Consider the following 26,874-nt stretch of genomic DNA (forward strand, 5'->3'; position numbering starts at 1 on the left):
TTTCATGCATTCTGAAAGTTTAAATATTTCTCAATAGGTGAAAAGTCTTTTCTTTAAGCTCATGAATGACAGAGTATTTTCTGCTCTGCTAAGAGGGTATCAGATTGCTGGATGTCAGATGATGATCTACCACACTTCTTGGGCTTCTACTCTTTACTTGTTACATATTAATCTCGACTTTTTTGCTACTGAATTTCACACCAGTCCCAACACCAGCTCCTGCTCTAAACCCCACAGACATGAACTACTTATCTTTTGTTTACAGATCACACAGAAAACAAAGAGTTTCTCAAGACATACAAGACCTGGATGTGGTTGTCCAGCTCACAAAAATACTCTTCAGTTATCAAACAAAATAAATTCCCTAAATAGTAATCAGAAAATTCCATATTTTGCAGCTCGAGTGAGATGTTTTAAAAGCTCAGATCACTCTTCCTATTAACCTCATCACTCCTTCCTAACTAATCTTTGAGACATAGCTTGCCACAGCATGCAGACAGCTGACCATAACTACCATGAAGTCACTCCACTACAGCTCACTGATGCAATGAGGTCCTGTGCTCACTCCTGATTGCATTTTATCCAAAACTCTTCCAGCCTAAAGAAGGCAGGATATAAAATTATGTTCTTATGGATGCAGATTTAAGTAGAATTAGAATTTTGTTCAATAACTTATATTCACAATCCACCTAATATAAGGATTTGAAAGTATCTAGGCTAGCTTTGACCCTGTGTTGCACACAGAGGTGACCTGCCTATCCTATAAAACCTACCTTCAACATTTTCTCCTCAGTACTTACCTCTGCTTCCTAACTATGAAGAAAGCTCAGGGGGGTTGAAAAATGAAAGAACAAAGTAGTACATTTAATGACTGTCTCTGTTAGACCAATCTACATTTTCTCTCCCACCTAAAAGATGAGAATCCTGTAAGCTAGTTTTCAAAGAATGCAAGATGAGTTTGTTGGGAAGCAAAAAGAAGAATCCTTAGTAACTAGAATGATTTCAGCAATATGGTGATCCTCAGAGGCCTGTGTGGCCTAATTTTGGTCATATGTGAATGCAACAAAGAAAAACTACATGTTTGAGGTAGAAGTGGTTAGAAACTGGGAAGAGTTTTACCACCAAAAAAAAGGGCTTTTACATTTCTAATCCAAGCCAGTAAATCACAGTTCCCCCTTAGTATCTACTTATTTACAAAACTAAAACTGGATGTGTTTTGAGAAATTCATTATTAAATACGAGGAAAAAAAAATACACCAAGTCTTTCACTAGCATTCCCCAATATACTTTTAAAGACTAACATGTAACATAATAAGTATAGTACTCCTATTAGAATTATGCAAGCTCCTCTACAAATGCAACATTTCTATTTACCAACAACCGAAAAAAATCTTTCCACCAACAATATTCTGCATAAGTTTATGCTGTCACTAAGCTTTTATTTTGCCTTGAAAAGTTTATCTATTCACTTGAAGCCACTTCACCCTAAGGAAGAAGGCCAAGGTGTCCTTTTAAGGTGATGTTTACCCTGAACATAACAGCTTGACTATAAGATGTAGCACAGACTTACATAATGTACCCTCTTAAATACAGCGTTTCTTTGCTAAGATACCCTGGTACACTGCACAATAGCATAGACATAGCCAAGTTTGTTCACAATCAGAGAAAACTGAGATGAGCTCATCCTAATTTCCACCGTCATCACGTAAATCATGATCCATCAGTCTCTGCTAAACAGCAGCACAGCACTGAAAGAAGAAGTGTTGCTCATTAGAAATTCAGTGTTGACAGTGATAACATGATACATGTTTTTATTATTATCTTGCTTATTATAGTAATGCCTGATGGCCAATGAAGGATTGGAGCCCATTATGCCTGGTACTGTAGTAACAAAGAGTATTCATCAGTCTTGTCAGGCTTATACTCTAAATAGGTAAGCTACACACAGTTCAGAGGGAGGGCATAAACACCACCAGAACAAGTAGTATGAAGTTCTCTTGGATTTAAAATATGGTATGAGTGTTTTTCCCTCTCAAAAGACAAATTCTTTGACTCATTTCAAGACAGAGGTACAGACCTCTATGATAATAAATTCTTACAGGCATCAATTATATCAGTTAGACAAAAGAGTAAATCTTACTTACGCCCTTACAGGCAGAAAGGCTGCCCCATGAGCTCACACCTTACAAAGCATGAGAGACTGCACTTCAGAAAGCATTAGTGGGTGCTCTCAGACACAAGAGTGCAAAACTTCAAGCACATCTTGCACCTTGTTAGACACGAGAGAACTCAGTCAGGGGAAAGAAGGCAATTGGAACTTGGACTTATTCTTCCATAGCACACAGAGAAGTACTTGTTTTGCTGGGGGCACGGGGATGGGGAGGAATGAGGAAGCACAGGAAGGAGGCAGCAGTGGATTTACTTCACAGCACCTAAGGAGTAGTGAAAAGGCAGAGAAAGCTAACTGAATCTTTCCCTTCTGCCACTAAGAAAACAGCTCCTGTTCAATCACTTCTGACTGTTCTCTCCTGACTTTATAAAACCTTTTCCTTTTAATAGAAAACACCATCATGTAAATTTCTAAGCACATTTTATATTTTTCTACAATATTAAACAACAAAACAGTAATTTGGCAAACCTTTAAATTTCTTTGGTTTTCCATTTTCAAAGATCTGAGTTTACATTCAGTTCAGCATTATCCCACTAGGGAGACCCTCAGTTCATAATTCCTCCATTGAATTGCACGTCCTGGGTCTCAAGTATGCAAGATTTGCCAATGGAAAAACGAAAAAAAAAAACTGACCCATCATATTTTGAGGTCTAAAATGCAGAAACATCTGCTAGAATCATATTCAGTTGGCTGAGGTTAGGAATATGGGAGCCTGCAGTTGATCAGCACTGCCCTAGGTGTCACGGAGGCCAATGGGAATTACACTAAGAGAGTTTTGGTAGACAAGGGCGTAATTCAGTCAGCTTTAAGAAAAAAAAAAAAAAAAAAAAAAAAATCCATGAAACAGAAGCCTAACATTTCTTACTTTTTTTTACTTTCAGCCTCCTACTCCTTCCTTTCTGTCTTTTGAGTCACTTGTTCTTTTGAGTATATTATCAGAGGTGGAGGCCTTCACATTCCCATGCTGTCTGAACTTCAAAACAAATGCCATTTTTATCATTACTAATTTTTTAGCTAATAAAAGTACTTTCAAGCTAGTTTTAAAACAAACCATATATAGCTTTGTCAAGATCAGTAATTAGAAAGTATATTTTTTTTATAGTGTTGTCCTTCTGATAACATGATCTTGTGGCTTATATGTTCTTATATTTTTTTTTAAAAAAAAGTTGCACAAGAGAAATCAGACAAAAATTGTTCAATACTTAGTAGACAGCATACAAACTTTTTCTTATTTATCTAAAAAGTTAAGATTGCTAAACCTCCCAGTAAGTTAACTTTAGACAAAAACAGTAAGTTTCCTTAGTAAACTGAAGAGTCCAGGCCTGGATTTTCATTCTTCAGATTTGTACAGCCCTCTCCCTTTTCCCATTGTCCACGTTTCACTGAATACTAACTCATAGTCCCTTCTCACTTTTATGTACTATCCTTCCCATCACTGTCCCTTTCTGAACACTATTCCACTTCTCATGAATTTAGACTGCTATGAATCAAGACATACCATAAACCAGTGTATTTTAAACCCTAATACATTTATAATTTAAAAAAAAAAAAAAAGCATTTTAGTTCAAAGAGCTCAATTTTTTTAAAAAAAAGGAAAAAAGATAAGTAAATGTAACAATTTTCAATTGCAATTGTTTCTTCAAATTTTCATTTGCATTACAAAAGACTAGAAATTGCATCTCAAAGTCCTTTGTTTGAGACACCTGTAAATCTGAAGCACTGTTAATCCTGTCTGTCTTCTAAGTGGTTTAATCACTAAAGAATGTAGTGTTACTGTCGTATGTCACTCTTATAATCTGCACTTTAAAACAATCCTTTTGTCACTTGTATCATCTTGTAAATCCTCTTATACACCATAAGGCAATGGAAGACGCAAAAGGCTACTCAAAGGGTGGCCTTTAATCTTTCCACAGTGTAAAAAAAAAAAAAAAAAGGAAAGTTTTAAAAATCATCTGATAATTAACTGTGTGTGTTTCAGTGTAAGGGAGCAATGTGGGAGGAAAGAGCTAATACTTCAGAGACAACATAAATTTTAGGAACACAGTTCACGAACAACAGCTAAAGAGTATAAAGTAGCAGCCATTTATGGACATCTTGTCCATGAATTTGTCTAATCCCTTTTTGAACCAGCTGACGCCACCCTGTCCTCTGTGGAAGGAAGTTCCAGAAGGTCACCAACCAACCACTCTGGAAAGCAGCACTTATTTCTCTTTCAGATTGATCACTGATTAACTGCAACAAATGCCTGATATTCCTCATGCTGGGGAATCTGGCAAACAACAGTTCCGTATTCAGTTTTATGCCTTCCTTTGAGATTCTCCAAACTTCAAACATATCCTCCCCCTGCCTTCCCCTCCCCAGAGTGAAGAGTCTTTAAGCCTCTCCTTCATAAAGCAGCTGCAGGATCCCCTTGATCTCTCTACCATTCAGGTTCTGGGGAAAGCACTTGAGAAATAAAACCCCTAATAAGTTGGAAATTCCAACATAAAATGTTTGCTGGAGCATTGACTCTTATTTTTCTACTGAGGCATGGTACCCTGAATGAGTAGAGAATAATGGCAACAAAATTGGAAAGAAAAGTACACTAGACTAGGATACAGAGGGGCAACTACAATCAAAGTCCCTTTCTGCCTGGCAGATGCCTCAAACCATATGGATCATAGAAACCTGGAAGGTCAGTTTTACAAATACAGAGCCAGAAGCTCAAATTTCTATAGTTTCTTGAGATTCCCATGGAAACACATGATACGCCAATATACTTATGAGATGAAGGAAACAAGCTGGTTAAAATCCAGATCCATTTTCTAGATCAGTCAAGTATGCTTATTTTTTATAACCATAATATGTGTTGCCTGGAATACATTTGAATATATTTGAACTCTTTCTGGTTCACCTTCATACAATGCTTCTGTGACATAAGCACTGCTGCCATTCAGTAACAGAGAGGAAGACATTGCCTTCCTGGGAAGGAGATGTTTTAAAAACATTGTTACTGCACTCTCCCACTGTCTAAAGGGGACAGAAAACATGGAAGAGGCTCCAGCTTCCTTTGCTTGGATACTCATATAAAAGCAGGCAAAACATAGCCTCTCATACCAAGTTTTGGAGAAATACTAAATTGATCTTACTAACCTTCAATAGCAGGTGACCATCTATTTTGAAAGTAAATTATGACCTGAACAAGAACAAAACTAAGAAAACAAATGGCATACTTTCTTCTCATGCTGATGAAATTTCAAACATCATGAATCTTATAAAATAAAATCAAAGTATACTATCATTTAGTCTGAACACATAAGACTCTCAAGTGAATAGGAGCTTGGTGACACTCAAATGTCTTTAAGAGAAATGCTTTGCCAAGTAAACAGTTCCCTCATTCTATTCTCACAGAGGAACATTTTATTGCTTTGTGCCCCTTCATTGTTTACAAAAGAAAAACATCTCTTCATTTTAGTCAAGAAAGCTTCTGTTCCAGAGAACAAAGCCTTCATTTGGGTTTCTCTAATCTTTACGGTGTTTGCAAGTTGGTGTCAAAAATGTTAGTCAAGGCATGCTGTGTTACAGGTCTGTGGGGCAAACGCAGTCACAAGGGACTTTTCACCCAAGTTAGAAGGAGACCACATTACCATTCTAACTACTTCCTATGGAAGTCACAGTTGTATCAACATCCTGCTGTTTTGTTTGTATTTAACTTGGGATATGACTCTCTACACTCTCAGCATGAATCCTACAATTAAATGGAAGCAGTCCACAGGTTACTAAAAAACAATCCAGTGTTCTACATTCAAAATGGTACAATTTTTGAGACAATCAACTTGCTGTCCATTCACCGAACCTGTTTATAGTAAACATTACCACAGTTGAAACAAGTCAAAATAATCTCTCTAATAAAATTACAAAGAATAGTAAACTGCTTTCTGAAAATTATTTTTTCTCCACAACTATTTATACACCAGTCTGTTATCTAACCTATTAGGTAAAGACATATTAAAGAACTTGTGTCAGAGAAATTATCATAGTTAAATTTCCCAAAATATAAGTTGTATAAGAGCTGACAAAGTAGGAAAAATCATTTTTAAATGACCCTACTTTCAAAATAATACTGTCTCAATAGTCTAAGAAATCTGATCCTGTTGTATTCACTCAAACTTCAGTTCAAAGAGAATCCTTTAGTGTCATGCATCCACTACTACTTACTTAGCCTAGAACAATCCCTAAGGTAGGCGCTGGCTCTTTTTAGAATATAATAGCATTTTTAAAAGGAGCGTAAACTAAGCCTCTTTGCCCAAATCTTTTAATTAACCACCTCAGTTTCCAGTGTAGGCAAGAGAAACTGTTATCTACCTTTTTGCTTTCCTCTGTGACACGAAGAGGGAGGGAGGAAAGCACTGCCTTACTGTGACACAGGAAGCTGACAGTGTCTCTAGGGAAGCTATCATTTTAAATGGTTTCAAAGAGTCAGTTCCAAGCAATTTCATAGAGTAGTTCCAACCTTAAATCACCTTGCCATATTGCTTTCCTCATCCTTGCTGCTGTATGGAAGACCCAAAAAAAGGAAATTAACTTCATGACTACATGGAAGGAGAGTCCCTACCATTTCATCAGGGATTTTCCTGTCAATAAGTGTCATGCTTCTGGGCTGTGTATGCACTGAACAGATGAACTGCATACACAATTACTGTGAAATGTTCCAGATGCACTGGATTTACTACTCACACAGATATTTTAGAAGCACTTTCGACCATAGCTGTAACCCACAGCGACGAGGAAGAAACCACTGTTCTGTGAGTGACAGAACCTTTTGGGGTGGAGTAACTGGGACATAAAGGAAAACATGTTGAGTCCTTTCCCTGCCCAAATGCCAGTCTGAGCTGGTGACGGATGGAAATAGTAATAGAAGAATTTAAGGCAGGGACATGAACTGATTTGTCCAGGTGCTGGAAACATGTCTAGGTTCTCTGGACATCCAACAGCCCTTTTCAGAGCTGCAGCTCCTGCTGAGCTGCTACACAGATGTGAAAACCCCAATTGCTACTCCAGTAAAATTTATAGATGGAAAAAAGGGGTGTGTCTGCAGAAAACCAGATGAATGGTAAACTTCCTTATACTTCTGCCACAAGTACTTCATAAAGCATTTTGACTTCCCTACAAACTGTGAGTCTCTAGTTTTACATTGTACACAGTCTTCCCCTCAGGTTGTGATCTCTGACTTCCAGAAACCGATCAAAGTCCCTCTTCATCCCTGCAATATCCTCAGCAGTCCATTATGAAGCCATGCTTGAACTTCCTGCACTAAAAGGAAGGGGGGGACCAGTCAGAGCAGGTGACAGACAAATGGACAAGACAGATTCTCCTCCCTCCAACAAGACAAGCTTCCTGCTTACTCTGTGAAGCTGCTCATACTCAGTTTGTGGAACCATGAAGATCCAGACCATGGTCTTGCACCCAAGACTGGCACCTAGGGGCAAAGGCAAGTGCCCTCTCCTTGTTCAGCAGAGCTGCTGAACCACTAACTCAGCAGGTAAAAGTGCATTATGTTCAGCACTTCTGCAAAAAGTGGCAGCTGGTGGGACTGAATACTTGTCGGAAAAAAACATTTTATTCCCTTCTTCCCACAAACATTTCATCCTTGACTATACACAGGTGCTGTTAAATGAATTAAGTAAACATACTGAAAAACAGAGATAAGCAATATTCATTTATTATTTTCAGTCAAAAAAACAGTGGACATTCTTAAACAAAGGAAGGGATGTTTAATTTTATACTGTCACTGTAAGAAAATTTACTGCAAAATCTAATTTAAAAATAAATTATTTTTGGACAGCAGAGCAATGTTCTATTTTTGTTATTGAATGAAAGGACTAGTAGCTGGTTATTTTATTAGGAGATCTTTAATGCTTCATTACTGAAGTAATCTGATTTATTCCACATAAGGGAAAATACATATTCTTCTGGAAACTTGTAGTGAATTTCAAGGCAAAGTCACTTCCAGCAAAATTGATTTAGCAATACCCACAGGTATGGCATGAACTCTATCAAAGTCAAGGAAATTACCTTTCAAACTCTTGGCAAGAATTTTATTCATGATACTCCGAAAGCTTCCGAGAACTGAGTGTACTGAGTTGACTGCTAAAGGAAACACTCAGTAATTAACAGCTGGATCTCAAAAATTAAGAATTCACAGATCTTCAAGTCAAAACATGAAGTTCAGTCTTTTTGGGGATTAAACCCATGGTCACTCACATGGTCACTCACTGCTAAGGGCAGTGGTTTTCACATGTAACTAAGTCACTGAAGAATCATCAAATTAATGGAAAATTACAATGAAATATTTATTTTTTTTAAATCTTGTATTTAAACATATTTCTAAGAGAGTAAACATCACAAAGTTAATTTAAGGGCTTTTAATCAAGAAAACCTCAATTACTTATTACAAAGTTTGGGGGGTTTTGATGGGGTTGGAGTTTTTTGTTTTGTTTTTAACTTCTGTGGGTTGCAGCTTGAAGATTACATGCATAGAGTGTAAAAACTGAACTACCAAAAAAGGTGATAATAATTTTATATCTTTTCCCTCACATGCCATTAGACTTTCTTGTATGACTATTGCTTCTCCAGGACAAACTTTATGTCTTTCAAAGGAAAAATAATTTTGATCATTTCTAAAAAGATTATCTATCCCATAGAGTAAAATCAATGTTCCATAAGGACAAGCATTTATTTCACATACATATATAAAACAATTTTAGTATTATATAAATACTCATTTATCTATCTATACAACTACCTAATTTTGTTACAAGCAGGTTTACGAGTTTTGGAAGGAACCACCATATAGGAAAGGACATCTATACAAAAGCATTGTAGATGCCTTTTGGTCATGAAAGTATGCCCCACAAATATGGCATTTCTGAAACATTTGGGGAAAAAAAAAAAAACAACCCACCACAGTGCAGAAACTTCTCCTACCCTCCAGTTCTTCACATTACAAAACGAATACACTTTTCTAGGCAAGCCTTGTGAAGTTCTCAGTAGGCTGTGCTCGTTCTTGCAGACTCTCAGAAAACAATGTTTGGAAAAAGTAATTTTGATATATATCTCTAACTACCAATTTTTATTCAGGCCAATTGAAATATATCTATGAATAATAAATATATTTTTAAAAACAATAACATGCCTTTTCTCACACTATGCAATATAGTTTTTTTAAAAACTATCACTTATTAAAAAATAAGTGCATCGATTTTCTTTTTATGCTCAGAGATAGAAAGAGCACAAAGCATTAAGATAATTAGACAAAATGATGGATTTGAACACATGCTGCATTTTACTGTTAACATGTATGCGTAACTTCCATTAATGTCAGTATGAGTTATGTGTGCACTGCTAAAACAATATGACCATAACAAAAAACATTTCCTCCAGAACTAATATATTACTATTTTTACTAGACATTTGGGGAGGAGGAAAAAAAATAAAAAATAAAAAATCACATATTTAGAAAAGAACATACAAATGCAAATCCTTCTCCAAACTTAACACTTTGTAATTCTTTAAAATAAATCTTATTTTTCATATGTTGGCATCAAGTTAAGAATAACTTGATGTTTATCTCTTTCCATCAAACTACCTTTCATTTAATAGGCACTTACCTAGTTTCCAGTTCAAAAAGACCAGCCAGATAATGAACAAGATTAAGCTGCTATTCACTTTTATTCTAAACTTCCTTAAATAACTGTCTGTATATGGGAACACGCAATGACAACTGAAGAAGTTATCTAAAACTGACAACCGACTGTAGCCAGTAAATTAAGATGGATCTTGGCAATGTCAGCCAGATGGGCCTAGAATGAAGAGTTATGTTTGGAACTTGAACATAATATAAGCACAGGAAATCATCATGAATATTCCTAAACACACAGTTCATGCCTATTTAACTGGAAGCTAGCAGCCAAAAACTGTAATCGTTCAATATTAATTTTTTTAAAATAAATAGAAATTATGGCCAATGTTACCAATTAATAAATTATCTTAAAATATCACAGAGAAGACACATTATTTTAGTATATAACTATAACACAGAATTATCATTATTCTATCAGTGGATATCTGGGTTTTAGCCAGCTTCTATAGCCCATTTTTGAGAGTACCTTATTCATAAAAATAATGTAATGCCATATTTACTACATTCTGCTGTAATGCAGCAGTTTTATAAAGTTTGTTTGTCATACACTTTCAGTGAGCAATTTCAAAAGCTAAACTACTGTGATGAAATTATTTCTAAAATGAATACCAATTAATTATTTCTAAAAGATGTTTACTAATACATATGTATCTATTAATTAAAAAAAATCTGAAATTAAGATTTACATTTAATCTATATTTTACAGCAGTCATGCAGCCCTTCCCATACGTAGAGCTCAAAAAAAATGAATAAGTATGTTAATTTTGCTTCTTTGATTCAGTACTAATGTTGTTAAAGAGGTAGCAAAAAGAAATCAGTAAATATGATTATATGAATATCTGTCATTATTCTATTTGTTCTGTTTAGTAATACTGTGCTGTGATTTTATATATTTGGTTCCGTTCATTTACTCCATTTCCTGTCACCTAGACCAGCAAAACCATCCTTACATCTGACAGCCATATTCATTTCTTTCCATCTCACCATAACCACTAGAAGTTCTGTCTGATTCCATCTCCAATATGAACTCGGCTTTGTAACATACTTCACAGAAACTAAAGTTTGGATAAAATTAAAAACAGTAATAGAATATATGTGTTTTTTTCAATATATGTTTTTTTTTAGTGAAAGTAAGTACTAATGAATCATAAATTTTGGGAGAGTGATTTGTATATGAGTTAGAGCCTCAGACTCTTACAACTAACACCACAGGTTGTTGGGAAAGCTACCTAATAAAGGATTAGGTAACCTTCTCTGGTCTAAGTATGACAAAGTTCCATTATAATTAATTGTATTTTATTATCACACATTAAAAGGGTTTTGTTATTAATTTAGAATTTTAAACAAATTTTAGGTCAGTTCAGGATTAAAAATGAAAACTATATATGAACAATTGCTTATTTTGAAGATAGAAAAGAAGGTAATGGCAGATAAAGTCCCCATACACAGCTAACAAAGTAGCAATTAAGAAATCAAGGGCAAAAAAGAATAAGTCTTTTACAAAAGAAAGCATAGTAATGACTAGTCAAAGAAAATTAAAAAACACACATTTAAGTAAAAATTTTTATTAATTTAATTTAGATGTTCATTTGAATTTTTCTCATAATTTTAATATATTACCTTTAAAATTGATGCTATAAAACACACTATATAATTAATTTTAAATTCCAAACTGTTCCTAACTTAGACCTTTGGTACTGGGTGTTTCACCACTAGTACCATCCACTCAGTCCTTTATTCATAAAATAGAACACCTTTTATCAAAAGAGAAGTCAAACTTCATCAGTTTTTGCCAAGCTCACTTCCCAGACTAAAGATACATGCCTTACACAGTTCTGTGAGGTTCTGTGTACCCAAATAAAAAAGTCACAATAACAGAATTAAAGATACTGCTTCTTTTTCCCCTATGTTACTCAATAATTGAAAAGTATGATTAAAAAAATAATCTTACCATTAGAATGAAAACCAAGCATGCACTAGAAGAAACAGAACAAAACACTACACAAATAATAGATGACTGCATGAAACACACTGGCACAGAGTATCTGACCTATCACAGATGCATTAATATGTACATATAAAAGAAAATCAGAAAACTAAAAAAAAGATCTATTATAGAATATAATATTACATACTACTCGTATTCATATATGCTCCCATTTTTCTGTATAGATATAGACTCATTAAAGTCAAATGCAGAAGTTCTTTTGGTTTCACTGGAAACATTCACATTTACATTACAGTATTTCTGCACCTATGTTACATGGCAGCCATTCTTAACATCTACTTTTATAAAACACTGGTAAGCATATGTCTCCATTTCCACTTTGTCTCTTATTATTTACCTACCTTTAAAATGTAAGGATATCTACAACAACTTGCTGAAGGAATATATGGCGTAAGAGTTTGGGTGGGTTTTTTTTTTCCTTCCTCAATAAAACAGTTTCAAAATTACAACTGAGTTGTCTTTGTTGAATGTTAACTGTACACTTACCAGTGCAGCCAAGTCGTAACAGGTTCACTCCCTTTTGCCAGTTTTAAAGATCCCGTAAGAACTTTAACATGCCATAATTACAGATATGTACATTTATTGTGGGTAGGAAATTAGATTTAAATTATAGGTCTTATCTTCTTTTTTTCAGTTTGTACACTTATATATGGTGATATATGCAAATAGATTTTTGTTGGTTTGGATTCACAGGTTTTTTTAACCAATTCAATGCAATAAACTTTGCACCATCCATATAAAGTTAATGAACCCCTTTCCTTGAATTTGACACTAGCAGAAACTCCAACATAGAATTCCAGATGAAAGATGGGGCTTTAGACCCTCAATTTCTCATGGAAGTTAGACAGTGTTGATATTTTACCTGCATGTAACAAAGGACAGTTTTCACAACATTCTTCTTATGTCAATTGTTGAGTACTTCTAAAAGGAACACTTTCGCATTTCCATGTTTTAAAAGGAATTTAACATTCTTAAAACTATTAGAAGTCCTTAGATTCAGACTTAAATAAATACATGGAAAAAACACTTGCAGGGAAAACAAAACAAAACCTTTCCTTATGGCAAGAGAGTAGTAATTTTAATTTTTCTAGAAATTAGAGAAATCAATGTACTTACTTCATTTCTAGAATCTCTTCAAGTTGTTTTCTTCGCTCTATTCTCAGGTTAGCCAAATGTGCTTCTTTTTCAGCCAAAGACTGTTGTGTTGAGGCAAGACGGGCTTTGGTAGAATCTAATTCTTGTCTAGTCTTTTCCAGTGCATTCATCAGCTCTTCTACCTAAGAGGGAGAACATATTCTTTACAATAAGTAAATCTTAAATCTATACAAATCCAGGAAAAAAACTTCACACAAAAGAAATTATTTTAAGTAAGTGGTTGTTCAAATCCATTCCTATCTTAACTGTTTTAAAAACTAACAAAAGTGGTCTTTAAAAACAAAAAAAAAAATTAATGTTTCCTTGAATCTATCGAGTAATAAGCAACATTTACACAAAAGAGAACTAACAGATCACCAGAAACCTATTTAACCTGGGCCAATGACACATACAGACACAATTTATAAATATTTTTGACACTATTTATATTATTTAAATTCATAGTGGTGGTAACTCCTTACAATAGTAATTTCAAAAATTTTAGATGCAGATACAGATATATATTTTATTACAGAACTGATCATGACAATCCACGTATTTTTCATCAAAAAAATGCATACCCTTCTGTGTAGAACAAGTTCTTTGATATTTTCAGATCTTGACCGAATGAAGCTTAGACAATCTGATCCAGCTTCAAAGTTATCCTTGCTTTGAGTAGGGGTTTCGGCTGCATTGCCTCTAAAGGTCCCTTCTAATCCAAATTATTCTGTGATGCTGAACTTTAACTGTCCATGACTGCTCTAATAACAACTGCGTTATTTTCCCTTGACAACTGTGAGAATATCTGACGTATGAAATATAGGAAAGGTCAGGGGATCCCACTCTTTGTTTAGCATTGGTAAATGTCAAGTGGATGTAGGATAAAATGTTTATTGCAGGAATTCAGAAAATCTTCATCTTTTCAGAAAACAAAATTCAGAAGTTAAAAAAGTGTATCACATTATTTAAAGAACCCACTAAAGAATGAAGACTACATATGACACCTGTCTGGCAGCAGAACATTTACTTGTGAGGTGAATCATTACATTCACAGAACCAAGGGGTCACAAATAGTCTATTGATAACAAGGACACCAGTAGGATTTCCCCCTGTTCAAATGCTACAGTTTACATTAAGAGCTGCAAGTAAATAATAGATTTAATTTTTATGAGATATAATGATTTAAATAATGAATGTCCTATTTCCTGTATTTCCTTTCTCACCTCCTTTGTCCAAATACTAACATTTTTAAAATTAGCCAGCACTTCAGGAAGAACATCTAAATAAAATGAAATGGGAGATGGGATATACTCGAGTTGTTCATGTTTTGCAAGTAATTGACAAGTGTGCCCTTTTGCTGGTGTATTGAAAAGTCTGACAATATTCCACTGTGGTCATATAATCAGTGTGTCTACAGAGAAAATAAGAGCTTTTCTCCCAAGTTCATGCTTAATTGTTGTTTGTTGTTGTTATCTAAATCCTACTAGCATACAATCAGTGTTTAAGCTATATATTTTTGTTTCAATTTGAACACATATTGCTTCCTATATAACAGGTTCAATAAAGCAAAATGAATAATACAGTCTTCATCAACTTATAATGAAGGCTCATATCCTGATTGAAAATGATAAAATGAGTACTAACAACTTCTACAGTTGCTGCATCTGCATCTTTAGAAACACTTTAAAAAGATCAATGGAATACTGGAACATGTTTGATACCCTTAAGCATGTAAGAAGTTATATTTCATGAATGCAGAGTGAGAATTACCAACAGCATCGAAACTACTGATGTTCAACCTTCCACTCAGAAAGTAAAACCAGTGTAATACTGATGTAAATGAAATAGCAAGGAGTGCAACTGCGCAGTAGAGTCTGTGCAGGTGCAAGATTCCAGTAAAGCAAACCATGAAGAAAGATGAAGGCGTAGATGTCTTTGTAAAATGATTATCTAGTGAACTTCCAAAGCAGAAGCAGCAAAGAGAAAATCTACTTGAGGTGAATAAAAAGTTTAAAAGTTGGATTTGCACTTAAATCCCGTAAGGAAAAAAATTTAAAACAGAAAGAGAGAAACAGATCATATTTCTTTAAAAATACACTCCATGTCTAACATAACACCAGATATTTTATTTTCTGTTTTAGTACAAGAACACAAGCTCATGAAGTTTCCAACAAGTACAAGCCTCAACTACTATAACATAATACGATATTTCTCCCTGTTTCCTGGTGTTATTTCTTAGTCTTGCCCTTGCATTTTGTAAAAACTGCATATAGTTGCTGCCGAGCCTCCAGCCTGTTAGTTAATTCCAGGCAACATACATTAATGGGAACAGTAGTAAGTTTTCAAGAATGCAAAGTCATTCATTCATAAAGACTCTTGCTTCAAGACAGTATCTTTAAACATCAAGTCACTCTACACTTGCAGATTTGTTTAGCAGATGAGAACATAAAAAGCCAGCACAGTAGCACTTCTGTATCTTTAGTATCATTGCCCTCCTTTTCCTACAGGTTCAGCTGAATTTAGTACCCAACCCGTTGACTGACTGAATGCTCATCTAAGTTCTGCTATATCACATCAGTAACATTTTATAGCATTTAAGGGAATTAAAGACTTGTGGAAAACAGAGCTGTGGATTTGTTAATGTATATTAATAACATACCCTTATATTAGCAGACAAAATAGATCAAAGTTGAAAAGAGAGGCGGAAAAACCTTTAAAAATTTAAATATGAAAACTCTTTCAAACCACAAATCGTTAACACGTGTAGACTTGAAAGTTAGACTTTCATTTACACTTTCAACACAGTATTTGCCAGCTAGTTCTTCCTCCATTTTTTACATACGACCCAAGCTCAGAGTTGTATGTTTTCCTAGTTAACTGTCTCACCATCACCTACAGCAGAACTCAACTGGCAGGCATGTGCAGAAGAAACTGATTTTAATTTTTTTTTTAATCAACTCCTATTAAATGTAAACGTGTGAATGCTGAAGTTGCACACACAATCAGTATGTTTATTATATAGCTATAGCAGATATATTACAATGGAAAATTAGATGCTTAAGGCAGTATTATCTAGATATAAAAGTCTAAGGGAAAAAAAAGCATTGTAAAACATAAATTAAATTCTTAATGTGAGCACAGGTTGTCTTCTTTGATACTAGAATTAAAATGATAGCAGAAAAAAAAATTAAGGGTTAGTGTTGATTTACTCAGTCCTACTCTAAGAAATGGAAACAAATCCAGTAGTACTAGTGCAAAATTTTAGCTTTCTGACCTATGGCAAATGTTTCTTTTGCTGCATTTAGGTGTACTTAACCTAGGTAACGCCTGTCCAGGGGTCCTTTCCTCTCTAAAGCACTGGTATGGTCCTGTCTTACAGTTCCTTTTTAGTTTTTCCACTCTCCAGATGCTGAACTGAGTCCCCCTATTCAAGGATCAGTTCAATATGATTAAGTATCACGTTGACATACTTTTCTTATCATTGTACAGAGAATCAAGATAAAGTTTGTATTCATGACCATATCTGTCACCTGTAGTATCTCATCCAGCCATTTTCCTCCCAAACTGAGGCATCTACTCCACCTTAATTATCACTCCGGCAATCTTAAGCCATATATTTACCAAAAAAAAAAAAAAAAAAAAAAGCAAAAAAGTCTCTCACAGTACTGGTTGTTGATCAGTGCCACATTCTAGCACCCAGGCAGGGGTTTAAACGCCCCCACGTGCGGAGGCTCTGTCAGGCGCAGGCACCGCGCAGACAGCGCCGCTGCGCTCCCCGAGCCGCGGCTGCCGGCGCAGCCCCACCTGCAGCGCCCCCTGCTGGCACGGCTGGGCTCACCCCGCCGGGCTCCCCCCGGGCCGCGGAGGGGCAGCTCCTGGCCCCGCCCGGCCAAGGCAGCTGGTGCGAGAGCTTGGCTCGGGTCTAACTGCTTCTGACCACAAACTTTGCCATTTTAGATAGCAGCTAAAGAATTAATAAGAACTCACGTTTTGACAGCGTTTACTGTGAGAATCTCACTGAAAGTTCTTTGCTAGTGCCCTGATACATTACTACCCGGGTTTTCTTCCCCTTGGTGAGACGACAGCCTCATCTTATCCTTTGTATTTCCTAATAAAAGCCTTTTTTTATCATACTTTCAGAAAGCCTAGGATTTTATTAAAGTATTTTATTAAAATCAGTACTAGAATTAAGTTTACATTTCAGAATGGCAGAAAATCACTGAACTATTATAATTGTTTCTTAGTTTTGAGTCTGTTTTAAACGAACATTTTCTACTACTTCTGCAGCTTCACATTTTCAAGTCCCATCAGCAGTGTCTCACACCAAGACAAGAAAAAAAAAAAAAAGAAATGAATGTGGCTGAAGTATCTATCTGCATTACCAGATTCTGCAAATTAAAGAAGGTTAGAGTTCAAATGAATGACAGTTTATTAAAAATGCCCTGGAGCATTCTTAATTCCAGATTGGATTCGGCTCAGCACAACTCATGCTAACATAATACTGTTCCAGTTTGTGGGAATAAGAAGGGAGAGGGACAGTTGCATGTTTTCTCAATTCAAGTATAATATATTTCTGCAGGATGACAAAGAGCTGGCAATTTTCCAGAAATCAAGGTAAGTATATTAGTATTACTGTCTTTAAAGGGTTGGCATTTCATTTTGGCAATGATACTAGTGATAAATACAAGAGGTTTGGATTTCCGTGACTTTTTCAAGTATCAGTAGTTATACAAAAACTCTGTACCTACTTTAATTTAAAACCTAACCTTGTGTTAGTACACACAGATCATTTATGAATTTTCTATAGTAAAATAAAATAAATAAATCCTGGTATTTAGTTATAGATTCTTCACTTTTCTTTAATATAAGAATATTAACCACTACAGATAATAAAAAAAAAATAAACAGTTTAACAAACTATTGCATTCCTCCAGTGTGGCCTTATGTGAGCTGCATTTTTATAATAAAAAGTCAGTCAGTGTAAAAATCAATCCAGTTGTTTTCAAAGGTGCTTTCTTTTTTCCATTTGCTAAGGAAATGCCTTTTATTTTTTTCCAAGTTACACACCATGTAAATTCCAGTTATCTCCATTTCTGTGAAGATTAATTTAATAAAAACTATATTGGTTTTCTTTTCTCCATGATTAAGCATGAGATTGAAAAAAAAAAAAAAAAAAAAATGGAAAGACTGTATTCCTTAAATTGATTCTGCCACTGGACAAAAGGACATAGATAATACATTCACACAGATGAGGGAAAACAGATAAAAACCTGGTTTTGTACACACAAATATCTACTTACCACGTCTTCTGACTCATGGGCTGCAGACTTCAGCTTTTTACACTAATGGATTGCCTCTGCTTTGCATAGTGAAGGATGAGCGCCAGGCAGCCCAAGATCCTGTACCAGAAGCTGCTGGCCATGCAGAGAATCACTCTATCTCATGACTAATTCAATTACACACCTGCAGGAGGTCCAACACAAGTCATGTGGACCTACCACTCTTAAAACTGCCACTGTCCTGTAATATGGTTTATAAAGACCTTGTTTCTTCTGTTTCTAATGGGAATGTCTCCAGTGTACAACTGCCTAAACAGGTTCATTACAAAGAACCAGGAAAAACACCACAAAAGCAAACAGACATAGTGAAGTGTCATACTGAGCTTTGCAAGACATGGAAATAAACTCTTTGTCACCCTCCCCTCCACTCTCTTCCCATCCCATTTGTCATCCATAGCCGAATTTCTCACCTCTGATCTTCAATCACAGCTTTTAAACCCAGGAAACAGATTTAGCAAAACCAGTATCGTTATGGAGGCTGATGTTCCTGAGCCTTTCCAAACGAAGAAATTAGATACGTGTTGTCTCACACTTTTGGATATTGACAGAGAAGAAAAAAAGTAACCATACTCTAGGATGTATATAAGCTTTAAAATAAACATCGTAAGTGAAGGATTTGACAGAAAATCAACTAGAACACTTATAAAATCCAGGATAATAGTTCATTTTCAACTTGAGCTTGGTTTTTTTTAAAAAAAAAAAAAAAATCATAACAGACTAGGCAAGTAGGGCCCAATTATATCAACCAGCAATGCAGTGGTTGTATAACACAAATTACTAGAAGCCACGAAATAGCAATTCTCATAAAATTGATTTCTATCTTCATAGGAACGCAACAGCACAATTATCAAATGGGATGCCATGCTGCAGAATTTGAAATCAGGAACCTTACTGAGATTACTTTATTACAGTAAAATAATTGCTAAGTGCTATTTTAATAACACATGAGGTTTAGTTTTATTCAGATAAAGAAAAGAGACAGTGTGGATATGGCACATATTACTCAAATAGACTTGTAGGGACCACAGTTGGGGAGAGAAGGTACTTCAGTTTCTTTAGTGTTTCCTTACTGGCTGTCCCATGGTGGCTACCAGTCATGTTACTCTATATGAGCATGGTATTACGATAGACACACGTGTCCCTCTCTACATTAAAATATTCTAGAATTTAGCAGATTCACATAGATTAAAAGAAATCTATATTCTAAATTGAAGGATTAATATAATGTAGTGGTCTTTATCAAGTTAATGTAAGATTTTGCAAGACAGTTCTGGGAACTGTATTAAAATTATTAGCTTTCTTGATACTGGCAGTTAGAATTTCCCTTGTCTTTTATTCCAAACCTCAGTAACTCAATAAAATACAGGACCACAACAATGTAATTCTTGGATTCATTATCTGGTCTTCCTTAATATAGTGATTTCATCTATAATTTAAAAATATAATTATATAATTTTGGAAAAAAATATTAGTAATAACCAGTTAAACAGAATAATAACCTGTTTTAAAAAACAAACCAAAACAATAACAAAAATGACTTTTCACACTTTTTTTCATTTAAATCAAATGAAAATGATGATACAAATAATGTCACCCTCTGTGCTCTAGCGTCATGTTTCTGCACAGATTAAAAAAGCCAACCTATTCTCAAGTGCAAACAAAAAACGACACTTCCACTGCATTCCCAGAAATACTGTCATCTATTCAAACACTTCATCTTGTGAAAAACAACTGGCCCCCAGTTATAGTATTCTCAATTGGTTTCAACTAAAAAAACACTGCATGACAACCCAGTGTCAAAATGTGAATGCAACCTCCTGCAAAACTGAAAAGGACAGGCAAAACAGCAGAACACTCAGAGATGCAGCTTGAATGTTTTATCCCCCCCAAAAGCTCTTTCATTAGCAGCAAAATACAGTCATATGATGCAGTAATTAATATCACACTCTGATTTTGCAATGCTATATAATTTTTTTTCAAAAACAACACTCAGATCATGTCAATAAAGATACAGTATTCAAAGTGTTGCAAGAATCAGTGAACAAATGTTCTTTGTCCAAAGTAAACTTCACACTGACAAGACCTAACTCATTGTTGGTCTAAAAATCGTCCAGACACGCACTGTAATGGAAACAAGATCAAGCACCTGAGCAATTGTGCAATTCCACTTCTTACAAAAAAAAAAAAGCAGCATCTTTTAAATTTTTTAAATGTACTTTGAAAATTAATTATTTCATTGCTGTATCTTATTAATTTTCTCTCCTTTTCCATTGAGCAAGTATGCAATTGTTATAATCGGCTGGTGGCCTCAGTTCTGCTCTAACTTACACTTGTTTGATGCTCTGCAAATTTAATTACAAAAGTAGTGTTTTATAGTTGTGCAAACGAAAGCAGACTTAGATATAATATATTGACAAAATAAAGAGCTCAACCTATTTTTTTTTTCAGAAGTACAAAAAAATCTGTAATTAAATTAACTATTGAACATATGTTGATTTCAGTAGGACACTCAGTTGTCCTACAGGATATTGTATCTGGAAGAAAACTCTTATAGACTGAAACAATTACGCTGTGTGATTTCAGTGTTGAGTCTTTTTAGATAAACTATGCAAGTAGAGCAGAGCAACTCTTTAGCTGGTGTTAAAGTACAGCGCTGTCAGACTGGCCTCTCTGGTTAATGTCAATAGCACTGCGTATAAAAGGTGACTAAAGTGTGTACAAATGTTGATCTTTGGCGAAGGCATGCCTAGAATCATACACACATCTACTATTTCATCCACCAGGTCAGCTTCAGGGAGAGAGGGCAAACTGGGAGTTCTGTTGCCAAAAGTTGATTCTTAGCACGCTTGCTAGGTTACACTGCACAAAGCCACTTCCCCACTGCTTTTAATCCATAATCCAAATATATTCTTAAAGTTAGAAATGCGTCTTACTTAGAATACTTCCAAAGGTAGCAGAGGTGCATGTGTAAAGTCTTACTGCAAACAGGTAGGTTGTGTACATAAGAGTTTCTCCACACACTACAATGTGCTTACATATTGTGAAATAGCAAGTAAGATTTATTAGAGTGAAAATGTTATTGTATGAAAATACTTGGATAGTTTTATGTGAGAAACCTTGGGAAATATGGTTTCCTATCTAGTTTTGACACGAGCTAAATAATATTAATATGCAGCAAGACAAATAAAGATTCATGCAACTGGAAACAAAGCATAGCTTCTGCACCAAAGAAATCTGATACGGTCTTTAGTACAGTGACTTTTAACACTGTGCTTATGTCAGTACCGAATGCCCAAGGAAGTCGTATCTGCGCTCTTCTCTTAATGCAGATAATCTTTCCCTGTTTATTTAATTCTATGGCATTATTTATGCCATATTTTATTGGCTTGGCGTACCTACAAAAGTCACAGTGGCATGGGCATGCTACATGCTTAAAACCAAAAATTAATTCCTGTTATATATAAAGCAATGTCATCTATATAAATAACCTGAAAAAAAGTCATGATATGTCTGTACTTTAAAGAGCCAAGTTCTAGCTCTGGCACACCCATTTGCAGATCATACTTACGACAAAAAAAAAAAACTTTAATACATGGTATAGCATTTAGTAGTTACATCCTCACTCACATTTCTCCAGAGCTATGGGTGAAGCACAGGAGGACACACAGAGCAGGACTATAAAGAGTTGACTAGGTTAATTATTTCAGACGTGGTATGAACACAAGCAACACACATTTACCAATAGGTGCTCCATCTCTATAGGTCAAATAAGCCACACTTAATCCCTAAAAATAAAGGTTACATATTTCATGTAATTTCTGCTACCTTTCTGAGGAAAATGTTCCTTAGAAGGAACACTTTCTTATTAAAAAAAAAAAAAAAAAAAAAGTAAAACTGCTTTGAAGGGTCGGGTTCAGGAAAAGACCAGTCAATAGGAATAGGAACAGAACTGAAGTGCTTATGAGTCTGTTCAGGACAAGACAGCCCACAGGACAGAGGGGCAGGCCTGCGGGCTACAACAAAATGTCTGACAAGTGGACTCCATTATTAACACATGATAAGCTAGGAATGATCACATGATGGAGCAAAAATATCAACCCAGAATTTGTCATCAGGAATTCCTCCATGAAGGCGGTTTACAATCAGCATGTCAAGTTTTCAGAGAGCTGAATGACTAGGGTAAGGCAGCTTTTCTCATTTAGTGATTACAAGTACTTTTTCCCATTTGCTAGAACATATATTGAAGAACAGTAGCTGGCAACATTTAGACACAGCTTTCATGCTTCTTAAATTGCATTTCACATTACAACAGGTATTCCTTACGAAAGACAGCCTCATTAGACACAGGAATTCTATTTATGAGTATCATGAAGAAAGTTTCTGTATAGATAAAGTAATAATAAGTTTATAACAAGGAGGAGCTCTGAGGAGAAGGACTTGGGAGTGCTGGTGTATGAGAAGCTCAGTATGAGCCAGCAATGTGCACCTGCAGCCCAGAAAGCTAACTGCATCCTGGGCTGCATCTAAAGAAGTGAGGCCAGGAGGTTGAGGGACATCATTCTCCCCTTCCACTCTGTTCTTGTGAGACCCCACCTGGAGTACTGCATCCAGTTCTGGAGCCCCCAACACAAGAAGGACATGGACCAGTTGGAGAGGGTCCAGAGGAGGGCCACAAAGATGATCAGAGGGCTGGAGCACCTCTCCTAAGAGGACAGGCTGAGAGAGTGGGGCTGTTCAGCCTGGAGAACAGGAGGCTGTGGGAAGACCTTATAGTGATCTTTCAGTCCCTCAAGGGGGCCTACAGAAAAGACAGGGAGAAACTCTTTAGCAGGGCCTGTTATGATAGGATGAGGAGTAATGGTTTTAAAATAGAGGGAGGTAGATTCAGACTTGATATAAGGAAAAAATTTTTACAATGAGGGTGGTGGACCACTGGACCAGCTTGCCCAGAGACTGGTAGATGCCCCATCCCTGGAAACATTCAGGGCAAGGTTGGACGAGGCTCTGAGCAACCTGATCTGGTTGGAGATGTCCCTGCTTCTTGCAGGGGGGTTGGACTGGATGGCCTTTAAAGGTCCCTTCCAACCCAAACCATTCTGTTTTTCTAAAACTTAGAGAAACTGCACTATAAACGCTTGGTCTGAACTGGGCAACCATAATAATTGCTCTATGGAATTTACTAAAGATTTTAGTATTGTAAGCATTCTTGGATTAACATTATTTAGACACAAAAGCAATAAGCATTTATATAAAAGCCCATATATAAAAAAGGCAAAGTGGTAACAGAATCTTTAACTAACATAAGCTGGCTTTTATTCTTCAGCTAAAAGTTTGTTTTCCTTCTTAGTGTCTCAAGCCTCTTCCCACACAAGGGAACATGCAAGAGTATAAACAGAAAACATGCAGATCTACAAGTTGATAGTATTCACTCTATTTCGAGGCAAAATATACAAGCATTAAGAAGATAAGCTAAGTGACAGGACATACAAAACTTAGAGCTGGGAGACTTAAACTGGCCTTGATGAGAACTGTATTTTGGATCTGCTTGACCTTTCATGTAAACTAAGACCCTTGACACTGCTCATATTATGCACAATAATTCTCATCAGGACATATCTTTTATTATTCTTAAGTCCCTCTCATTCAAAGACAGGTTGGTTTCGGAGAACAGATTTGACTACGCCCACATCGAGTTGTATATTTGAAGTATTTTTTAAGATGTAGAGTGCCTATCCAAGGAACACACAATCCCACAAGTCAGGATACATTACAACTACACTAGAGTGCATTTACAAACATACATATTTACACAGCGTGTTTTAAATTAATGCTTGCTTTCTCTCTCAGCTTTGCACAAACTTTTGTCCCACAGACAAACTTTATTCCAGAAGTCTCTGCTACACCCAGCAATTAAGCCCTTTAAAGAATGAAATTTCTATTTTACTTGTGCAGGTAAAACTTCTGAAAAAAAACCAAAAAATTCTTAGATTTATCATGTATTAAGTAAGCAGCTATGTACTATGAATTAAGTACACAGTTTTTTTATGGCAGAAGAGCATTTCCAAACATTTCAAGGTGCTTGATACAGAAACATGACTCTTTAATGCTTAAATTATGTATACACTGTTTCAGATGGGCTATTCAGTCTCTCAAACTAGCTCCAGCACATGATACAGTAAATAAAATTTGTTGAGCATCTGATCTGTATTATGAGAAAAATCCTCAGCATCATACTGATGTGTTTTAAAAGATCTCACCTCCAAAATGTGCACCAAAGAAAAGCTAATTCTTTCATCCACAGCCTAATGAAAATACTAATATCAACAATATAACTGTGTGCTCACATCATACGACGTCATAGTTAGAAAATTGCCTGCAATGGCTGAAATTATGACTCCTGTGTTAAACACATAGGATGCTAAGAAGCAGGTTATATAGTTATTTAATTTTTTTGTTCTTTGTATTTCCAGTTAGATTAAAATATTTTATAAATGGTCAAGAATGAGGATAGTCTAAATATAATATACTTCTAGTGGAAATAACATTTGCTCCACTTAGAGCTCAGGCACTGTTGATGGCAGAACAAGACTGCAATGTGCAGATAATTATCTTTGAGGCTAGTCAACAGCTAGAAGTCCCTCATAATATCACCTTTAAGATCAAGCCAAGACATTCCAGTCTGAATCAAGGTTTATTTATTAAAGGCTTTAGCACTTTTAGATCCAATATTGCCTGGAAGACCACCAATTTCCATTCCCAAATATCTAATTTCTCCAGTTTCTTGGTGCATATGTAAGACCTTCAAAATAACTTCAGTGAGCACGCATGTATGCACATGGCATCTAAATTCCTTCCCATCTCTAAGATGAATTCCACAGGAAACATCTCTATAAAGAAAAATCTCCATAGAGACTATAGGAGATTTTCAATAATTCTCATTCATTTAGGCAACAGAGCTTAGACAACTGCAGGCACTTTTTATTGAAAGTTGGATTTTTCTTGATCTTGATTGGTATAAGGAATACTTAGAAGAATAGTGTTTCAAGGCTAGTAAAACAATAAAAATTAAATCAAGTTAAATCAAATAAAATTAAATCATTGGTACACAAAATCATCATTTTCTTCCATATTTCTTTGGCTTACAAACACAACAAAATTAGACAACAGTGGTAAGCAAATACATATACGATGTATTTTGAAGATCTTCTTACTTCAGAAGAGAGCTGGGCACTTAAAACTTAAGGTTTTACACTTTGTTTTCCTTTTAAGAAACACTGTTTACAATGAATAAATAAAATTATTATCCAAAATTAGGGCTCAACAATTCTCTTGTAAGGTGACTTTTTCACTCTGGGGTTTTTTATGTGCTGGTGTCACTTATCTAAAAGATACTGTTCACAACAAGATCAAAAGTAATGGTTTATAATACAACATCTGTCCAGTAAATTCATGTGATAGCGTAATACTAAAAAGGCTTTCTAAAGGAACAAAAAAGAAATATAGTCTTTCTACACATAATAGGTTTGGTCAACAAAAGACCTAAATACTCACAGTATGATCCTGGTTATCTAAACTTCCCTGCTGTACATGTCTTCCTGTCTGACAGTGACCTTTCATGATGCAAACTCTGAGTCATCCAGACAAATTTAGTATCACATAGGTTGTTTAAACAACTAGTATCCTACTGTACTGCATTATGAATATATATATATCTATATATATACCATGAGACATATCTCATGGTACTTCATGTAATGTTATACAATATTCCACTTCAAGAGGAGGGAAAATAGCCATTACAAAAGAGTAACTCTCATTGCTATAAATGCACAGTAACATATGATAATAAAAATAACAATTATTAACTTACTCTGCTGTGGTAATACTACAAAAGCACCAAGTATTTCATACTCAAAAAAACCCAAAAAACTGACAAAGAATGTTTAAAGAAGATTTTAAAAAAAAATAGAAGAGCATCTACTTTTCCAGGACAGTATCTGTAGTATCTGCCTCTCCTTTCGTCAAGTTGAGTTAGTAGTTAAGTTGCCAAAAAGAGGCTCAGGATAAAAGATTTCCCAAACCAAATAACAAGTTTCCTGGACACAAGAAAGAAGATTCAAGCTCCTTATCTAAAAGGACAGTAACCTTCCTCCCTGCCCCGTCTTCTCCAAACAGGGTTTCAAAAGAAAAAAAGAAAAGCCAATTATAACCTCTGTCAGGGGGATATACTCCCACGTACTACCCTTGGCTTCAGCAGGGTAGACACAGTATTGTTAATACAGATAGCAATTAGCTATTATTTTTACCCAGAGCTGCATTCATAAACTAAAATAATTTCAATATTCCCAGCACAAGCTTATGGTTAAAACTCCCAAATACACTGTCCCAAATACACTGTAACATCTAAAATGAGAGTCTTGAAAAAACAAAGAACTGAATCAAAGCTAAGAACATTGCTGTCTTTACCAGAGAAGTCAACTCAGAAATAAACACAACTGCTCATGAGAAAGATATTAGAAGCAGTAAATTTTCTAGCGATGAG

The 26,874-nt window shown here is 35.4% G+C and overlaps 1 protein-coding gene across 1 annotated transcript in view; it reads right to left on the reverse strand.

The window, feature by feature from the left end:
• ERC2 (ELKS/RAB6-interacting/CAST family member 2) overlaps positions 1-26,874 on the reverse strand; it is a 474,334-nt gene that overhangs the window by 204,666 nt on the left and 242,794 nt on the right. The window contains exon 13 of the mRNA XM_086755571.1: positions 12,976-13,136. Coding sequence (XP_086611697.1) covers positions 12,976-13,136 — 161 coding nt within the window. The remainder of the gene's footprint in view (positions 1-12,975; positions 13,137-26,874) is intronic.

This window comes from Chlamydotis macqueenii, chromosome 10 (assembly GCF_036417535.1).
Source record: "Chlamydotis macqueenii isolate bChlMac1 chromosome 10, bChlMac1.mat, whole genome shotgun sequence".
NCBI classification, from domain to species: Eukaryota; Metazoa; Chordata; class Aves; order Otidiformes; family Otididae; genus Chlamydotis; species Chlamydotis macqueenii.